The sequence below is a fragment of the Olea europaea genome, unplaced genomic scaffold (assembly GCF_002742605.1).
Source record: "Olea europaea var. sylvestris unplaced genomic scaffold, O_europaea_v1 scaffold164, whole genome shotgun sequence".
In the NCBI taxonomy this organism is placed as follows: domain Eukaryota; kingdom Viridiplantae; phylum Streptophyta; class Magnoliopsida; order Lamiales; family Oleaceae; genus Olea; species Olea europaea.
In genome coordinates, this window is record NW_019234052.1 from 748,901 (window position 1) to 757,199 (window position 8,299).

At 35.2% G+C, this 8,299-nt stretch overlaps 1 protein-coding gene across 1 annotated transcript; it reads left to right on the plus strand.

Annotated features, from left to right (window-relative positions):
* Window positions 1-1,949: 1,949 nt before the first annotated feature.
* Window positions 1,950-6,181, plus strand: LOC111377337 (signal recognition particle subunit SRP72-like). The gene is made up of 6 exons (XM_023000416.1): window positions 1,950-2,136; window positions 2,217-2,356; window positions 3,444-3,796; window positions 4,376-4,472; window positions 4,569-4,856; window positions 4,978-6,181. Exons 1-6 carry the CDS (start codon window positions 2,001-2,003, stop codon window positions 5,944-5,946), a joined length of 1,983 nt encoding a protein of 660 aa, XP_022856184.1. The 5' UTR covers window positions 1,950-2,000; the 3' UTR covers window positions 5,947-6,181.
* Window positions 6,182-8,299: the final 2,118 nt, after the last annotated feature.

Genomic DNA, 8,299 nt, shown 5'->3' on the forward strand with positions numbered 1-8,299 from the left:
TAAGAAGAATATTTCTACTCCTACAAAGTTGGTGTACAAAAGTGGAGTGCCAAAGTATGTTGGCAAAATCTGAATACTGATTTGAAATGATTTAAAAATCTGTTTTTGAAACGATTTGTATAGATTTGATTTTATAACCTAACTTTGTAAACCCCCATTGTCATTGTAGCATAGCTTATATAAGAATGGTGAACGAATAAAGGAAAAATTTCATAAGTAAGAGATTAAGTATGTCATATTTCAAAATTAAGAAAATAAGTTTCAAACTTCATAAATCAGATTTTTATTAAAATTTATTTATTATTAAATTATTTTATTAATTAAATATATTTAAGTCACATACCTATACAATTTGGTCACAAATTAACAATTTAATTAACCATTTATTATTTTTTGGTAACAAATAAAAAAATTTATGTCACAATTTATTTTACGATCACAATTCAAAAAATTGGTAAATCACAGTTTGTTCATCGATCACAAATAAAAAAATTAATTAGTCACGAATTAATTTTTAGTTACAACTTATCATATTATTGGTCACAACTTTTTGATTACAAATCAAAAAATTTAAGGTCACAAATTGTGCTTGTGATCACAAATCAAAAATTTTGTAAGTCATGATTTGTTTGTCACAGATAAAAAATTTATATATTACAAGTTATTTATAAGTCACATATTACAACTATTATAGGTTACGAATTAATTTTTTTTTAGGTCATACACTATTCTTGGTCACAATTTATCTTTTTAGTGGTCACATATTATTTATTAGTCACGGGTTAATCAATTTAATAGTCACAATCAATCAAATAATCTGTGACCACCACCAAACCTCTGTTACCTCTACAGCACCACCGTCACAACCACTGCCACAACCACACCAACACCAACACCACTGTCACTGTCGCAGCACCACTACCATCTCACCATCACGGCCACAAAACCGTTCTCAGAGAACCATTCTTTAACTGCAACCACCACTAAACAATCACTGCCTCCAACATCGTCGCCGGTGCTACCATCACCCTACAGCAAACACCACGATCGAAAACAAATCAACAAATTCGAGACCACAGCCACCAACATCTCACCGTCAACGTCGCACCCACTACCACGACCACCTCCGTCTACTGCCACAACCACCACACCACACAACACGACCACCAACACAACCAAAACCACCGCACCGCCCCCACGACCACCACAACCACTGCAACACCCCACCAAAAAAATCCCCAATCTGCCACCGGACTCTGCCCACTGCCCATATCAACAACCACCACCTTTCGTATCATCACCTCCGCTCAACCACAACACCACCACATACAACCCACCACAAACACATCACCACCACAGTAACAACCATCACAAACAATAGTCGCCAACCAATGCTCGTCGCTCATTGTAGTGTTTTGCGACGACCAAATCACTGCCGTGCACGTCTCAGTTCGCCACCATCACCGATCTGCATCGTCACCATCACCGATCTGCTTCATCACCATAACCATCACCGATTTGTGAAGAACACACCGTCGTCGATCTTCTCCACAACGAACACACCATTCGGATCTGCTTCGCCATCTCGCACAATGCGATTCCAAAGAGAGAAGGGAAGGGTGCGACTGGAGTCTGGAGAGATGAAGAGATAGAGAGAGATGGGGTTGTGGGATAGTGTAGAGAGAGAGTTGGAATTAATTAGGGTTTGAAATATTAATTGAAATAAAAATTCTGATCTTTGAAATGTTAGAGTTCTCCTTTGAATTTAGAATTCATGATTTTAATCTTATGATTTTGTGTAATTTCCACACGAATAAATGTTCCTAAATGCTGTGTGGTGTAAATTCCACAAACGGGTCATGGGTTAACCGTTAAAATTCTAGTTTGGGCTATTTGGGCCATACTAGGCGTATAGCCCAAACCTTGTATCTTACCATCAGGCATCAAGGCAACCAGAAGAGTCCCCAAACCCCTCATTTTACTTGCAGAAGCTCAGAAAAATGGCTCCGAAAGCGAAAGAGAAAGCGAAGCTGGCTGCCGCCGCCCCAGCGGTGGCCATAGAGGACCTCTTCGCATCCCTCAATCGCCACATCGAACGGTCAGAATTCGATCAAGCGGTCAAAATCTCAGATCAAGGTATGTATAAATCAATATAGTTTTGGATTTTATATTTTCGCATTGAATGATTTTTGTTAATTTTTTGGCGGCGATCTTAGTTCTTTCGATTGCGCCTGGAGATGAGGACGCTATTAGATGTAAGATTGTGGCGTTGATTAAGAACGATAGCGTTGACAAAGCTTTATCGGCCATTGAACAGTATTCCAACAAATCTTGGATTGATTTCGTTTTCTTCAAGGTACATTGATTTATTAATTACAAGTTCTTCCCCAACTTTCACTGATTCCAATTTCTTATGTCCTGCTCTACACGGTTCAAGGAACTAGCTATGAAGCTTCAAACTATTGGGTTATAATATGTGGCGCTCCTGAATTTTTGTCTATTCTGTTCTTTCTGGGGCAAGATTAGTATGATTTATGTATCGATTACCCGATTGTGGGCTTATATTTACACGATCTTGATGGTTTCAGTGAACTGTCAGATAACAATTGGAGCACTTTGTTGCATAAGCTTCGAAAAGAATGTTGTAAAAGAATGAAATTTATTAGTAACAAAGGCTTAGCTCGTTGCAGTTGTTGGAAGTATCAACCAGCGTTTGTAATATCAATTTATACGTCAACTGTAGGAACACATTTGAGAATACGATATCCTAATTTCCATAATTAAATCCTATTACTAGTCAAGGATGATGGATAATTCGAACTATATAATTAAGAAAAATGACCTTTTTAATTTTGCTGATGAAGGGTTGCTGACACCGAATCAATCAAATTGGGGAAAAGAAAAAATTCAATTCATTCTCACTAGGTCTTAGATAAAAACAAGGAAAGAAAGAAGAAAACAAAGAGGAAGTATAAGGCATTTACATGTAAGTGGTTTCTAGGTCCAAGATGATTGAAAGATTAGAACTATCATAGCTTGAGCAATTTCTGAAGTGTTAAAGAAGCTATAACCACATAATCTAATTTTAGGGAGCAGGTGTAGTTGTTGGAGACTTCTGCTCGTTCTTTTCGATATATTTCTGTGGAATATGACACTGATAGCTTAATTCACGTGAGTAAATTTATGATTGCACTAGCTTTATCAAGTTTTCACTGAAATTTTTTGGTTATTTAATATTTAAAAAAAAAAAAAACCGTTTCTCCCTTTTTCGTTTATCTTTTCCCCTTTTAATCAAACCATAGTTTGCAAGTGAAAGGATATTTTCAGTTTAGATGGTTAAAAACGAATCAAAAGCAAGTAAGGGTTTTGCTGACTGGCATTTTTCTCACTATCGGCATTTGTTGTTTGTCCATACTCAAGGTGATTTCGTTGTTTCTGAGCAGGCGTATTGCTTATATCGGAAAAATAAGTTGGATGAAGCTTTGGAATCCTTGAAAGGGCAAGAGAAGAACTCTGCAATGATGCTATTAGAATCACAAATTTTATTTCGTTTAGGAAAAATGGATGCTTCAGTTGATATTTATCAAGAGCTCCAGAAGTCCAAGATAGAGTCCTTAGAAATAAATGTTGTTGCTAGTTTGGTTTCTGCCGGGAGGGCTTCTGATGTGCAAGTGGCTATGGATTCTCTCAGAGTTAAGCCAACTAGCAGTTTTGAACTGGCTTATAACACTGCTTGCTCGTTGATAGAAAGAAACAAGTACAAGGATGCAGAACAATTATTGTTATCAGCTAGAAGGTGATGTCTATTCCTGGAAACTTAGAATTTTAAGCTTCATGCAAATAGGTAGAACTTGCATCAAATGATATTAGTTCATTTTGAGAATATGATACATAAGATTCTACTTGAGTATTTGCATGGATCTTGGATAGTTTGGTAAGTAGTCATTTTTGTCAAGGGCTCTCTTTCTTTTTCATAATTTGTTTTTAGTGTTATTCTCTTGGGTTTATGCTCATTCACGTTCTTGCATGTCATTTTTCTTTGTTTTTGGAGCATGTTGTGACTTGGGGATATTACCCTTGGATTTCTTCAGAAACTTATCACTTGTCTGAGCCCCCCCTTTTTTCCTTTCCAAAACTCATTTTCAACCACACATACTCCTATAAAATAATTTTACATGTAAATTCCAAACTTTTCCCTACTTTTTTTTTAACCACACATTCTCCTAAAAAATAACTATTACAAAACTTATCCCACAAAAAAAAAAAAAAAAAAAAAAAAAAGCGGCTCAAACAAGGGATTAATGGTTTTATTCATTGGACAGTTGAATGCATTTTTGGGGAGCCCTTTTCTAGATGCTGATATTTACTTTTGCAGAATCGGTCAGGAATCACTGATGGAAGAGAATTTGGCTAATGATGAAATAGAAATTGAATTGGCCCCTATAGCTGTTCAGTTAGCATATGTTCATCACGTGAGAGTGAAATTATATTTGAATTTTCCTTTTGTTCTCCCCACTTCTATTCATTGAAGCGATCTATCTCTCTCTCTCTTTTTCGATGTTCCCCAGATCCTAGGTAACACACAGGAAGCTTTTGAATCTTATACCAATGTCATCAAGAGAAATCTGGCAGATGAATCGTCACTGGCAGTGGCAACAAACAACATTATTGCTCTGAAAGGCCCCAAGGACGTGGCTGATGGTTTAAGAAAACTAGATAAGCTGATAGAGAAAGGTGATGGACCACAGACCTTCCAGCTTGCTCGTGGTCTTGACCTAAAGCTTGCACGTAAGCAAAGAGAAGCAATATTCGTCAATCGTCTGCTGTTGCTACTTCATTCTAATAAGATGGATCAGGTAAATATCTACTCTTCTCATAAGTTTCTTTTCTGATTGAAATTTGACAGAATATATGTCCCACTACCAGTGGATCCCCATATTTTCTTTGACTAGTCATCTAATCAATGAAATACTACAGGCTCGAGAACTTGCATTTGCGCTGCCAAGCATGTTTCCGGATAGCGTAATGCCCCCGCTTCTTCAAGCTGCAGTACATGTAAGAGAAAACAAAGCAAACAAAGCAGAGGAGATATTAGGGCATTTTGCAGATAAGTTCCCCGACGAGTCGAAGGTCTTTCTGCTTGCAAGGGCACAGGTTGCAGCTTCTGCTGGTCATCTTCAAATAGCTGCTGAATATCTGCTGAAAATATCTGATATTCAACACAAGCCGGCAACTGTTGCCACCATCGTTTCTTTGAAGGAGCGTGTTGGAGATATTGAAGGTGCTGATGGTGTATTTGATGCTGCAATTCAGTGGTGGTCTAATTCCATGACTGAGGACAATAAGCTTGATATCATCATGGAAGAGGCTGCTTCTTTTAAGCTAAGGCATGGAAGAAAGGACGAGGCTGCACGTCTATACGAGGAGCTGGTGAAAAGCCGTGGAAGCATTGGGGCTTTAGTTGGTCTTATTCAGACAACTGCTCATACAAATATTGAGAAAGCGGAAACTTATGTGAAGCAGTTGAAACCACTACCTGGTTTGAAGGCAGTTGATGTGGGGAGTCTGGAGAAAACTTCTGGTGCAAAGCATGTCGAGAATGATTCGACTGCTAGCATCACTGAAGCATTTGAAGCAAAGAGTAAGGAGAAAGTGAAGAAGAAAAGGAAGAGAAAGCCAAAGTATCCGAAAGGGTTCGATCCTGCAAATCCAGGGCCTCCACCAGATCCTGAGAGATGGTTGCCGAAGAGGGAGAGGTCTAGTTTCAGACCAAAAAGAAAGGATAAGAGAGCAGCTCAAATTAGGGGTTCTCAGGGTGCAGTATCTAAAGAAGCTGCTACCAGTGTAAACCCGAAATCAAATCAAACAACTAAGGGTCCCTCGCAGAATGCCAGCGCAGAGCAGTCGAAGCCTTCATCTAAGTCAAGGAAGAAATCGAAGAATTAAGAGGGATAAATTCAAAGTTTCTGATCTCGTCCAGTTGCAAGGGGAAATTTTTTTCACTTGGATTAATCTTTTATTTGAGTTAATGTATTCAGTATCATTTGATTATAATAACTTCCAAAAGGGTATGCTGAGAAAATAACTGTTAACGTTGTCTGCTAGTGAATAGTTTTTAGAGTTTGTTCGGAACAACTTATTTGAAAACTCATTATCAACCATGCATTCTCCTTATTATAAATAATTTTGCATGTGAAAAAATCATTTAACACTTTAAATAATCTCTTCCATTCAAATACTTAGCATCTTTTAAGATTAAACCTATGCCTGGTATTTTCGGTTCCCATTCTTTTATCAGCGATCCCCACCTTTTTTTTTTTTGGTTGTTGAAATGTTTCTAATGCAACCAGTGTGGTTGATTGGGGATGAAAAAGATTCATACAAGCGACTAATAACAAGGACCTGACGTGCATAATTTTCATAAATGGGTGAAACAATGTACATAATTGACAATTTCATTCTCAAATGTATAATGTGTTGTATCAAGGGTGGTTTTTCGTAAATGGGCGATGAGATGATTGAAATGCTGTAAATGGTGGACAGTTTCTTGTGTGAATGGTATGTTGCAAAATGAACTCAAAAAGAAGTTTACTTTCATTCTCAAATGTATAATGTGTTGTATCGTATTTCTAACTTCTAATAAAAAAGGGAGGGTTTATTATTCATGCAATAGTAAATAAATTCAATTTTACTATGCACGATATCATTTTTTATTTTTCATTTTTTTATGTCAAACAAATGTTCTTCGACACATCATCCCACTAGCATTAAAAAAATAATTATGTCAAACAAATGTTCTTCCACATATCATGCCACTAGCATTAAAAAAATAATAATAATTTTAGTAAATATAAAATGTCATGAGCGAAAAATAAAAATAAAAAATTCTTCGCACATGAGCTTTTAAAAAAAATAAAAATAAATAAACATCTGCATAGTGCGGAGAGATGACAAACAATGTGTGGAGAGCTGACAAACTCTCCATACAGTACGAAGTAAAAAAAAAAAACTCCGTACATTGCTTGCGGAGAGATGGCAAATACCATGGCAAAATTCTCCGCACAGTGCGGAGAGATGACATTTTGTGTAGACACTGTACTCGCAAAGTGCGGACTCTCCGTACAGTGCGAAGTAAAAAAAAAAATCGTATAGTGCGGAGAGTTGGCAAACTCTCCGTACAGTGTGAAGTTTAAAAAAAAAAAAAAACCTCTCCACACAGTGATTGTCACGTGTGTTGCACGAATTTTGCATTTATTGTATTTTTATTAGTGTATAAATTTTAATTATTTGAAAAGTTTTTGAAGCTATATCTAGAAATATTTCTATGATATAAGAAAATAATTATAAATTATTTTTACAATTGCATAACAGTATTGTGTCATCTAGAAAAAATATACTTGAATAAGAAATATACGAGATTATATAAATTATTTTGCTTGTATTATTTGATAGTGTTGATATGATTGAGTTGAATGTGAAGATTATATTTCTAAATTTTGTGTAATTCAATATTGAAAAATTGAAGATTGAGCACCATATTTATATGCATTTATATTTTGTACTTCATATATATTTAATATTTATTTTATACTTATATTGAAAGAATAAAAATATGAAATTTTTTTTGAAATTCGGTTTGGTAAGTAAATGTACGGTGTTCTGCATTCTCGGTATTTGCAAGTACAAAAATCGGTATATAAAAATACAGCAAGCTGCAAATACTGTAGGCATCATACATGGTAAGTTGCAAATACGGTAAATTGTTTGTAAATACGATAGGGTATAAATACGGTAAACTATAAATACGATAGACAGCATATACGGTAAGCTGTATATACGGTAAACTGCATATATGAGTTTATAATTTGTTATAAATGTATAAAATTTATTTAATATTGAATTTCTTAAGTATTAAATGTTGTAATTCAATATTGGTTCATTTTTTATAATTGTATTTCCGAGAATTGAAAAAAAAAAAGTGGTTATGAAATTGCTAATTTTTAAATGTATTTTTTGTTGAAGATAAAAATAAATTTTTTATATCATTTTTAAATTTTTTTATTATAATAAGAAGATTTATTATGCATTTTTATTTTTTGCATTTTGTGAAGAATTTTGTTTATAGTGATTGACAAATATTCTTTCACACACGTATCATGCCAATAACATAGAAAAATAATAATAATTTTAGTATAAATAAACTTTATGAGACAAAAAAAATAAATTTTCCGCACATGAGAAAAAAAAGACTCCGCAAAGTGTGGAGAGATGACAAACTATCTCTTCGCACAGTGTGAAA

Excerpts from the sequence above, each read along its gene's own strand:
- LOC111377337 (XM_023000416.1), top strand. The coding sequence starts at position 2,001 with ATGGCTCCGAAAGCGAAAGAGAAAGCGAAGCTGGCTGCCGCCGCCCCA. Across the intron at positions 2,137-2,216 it reads GGTCAAAATCTCAGATCAAG|TTCTTTCGATTGCGCCTGGA; the intron begins GTATGTATAAAT and ends CGGCGATCTTAG. Across the intron at positions 4,857-4,977 it reads ATTCTAATAAGATGGATCAG|GCTCGAGAACTTGCATTTGC; the intron begins GTAAATATCTAC and ends GAAATACTACAG.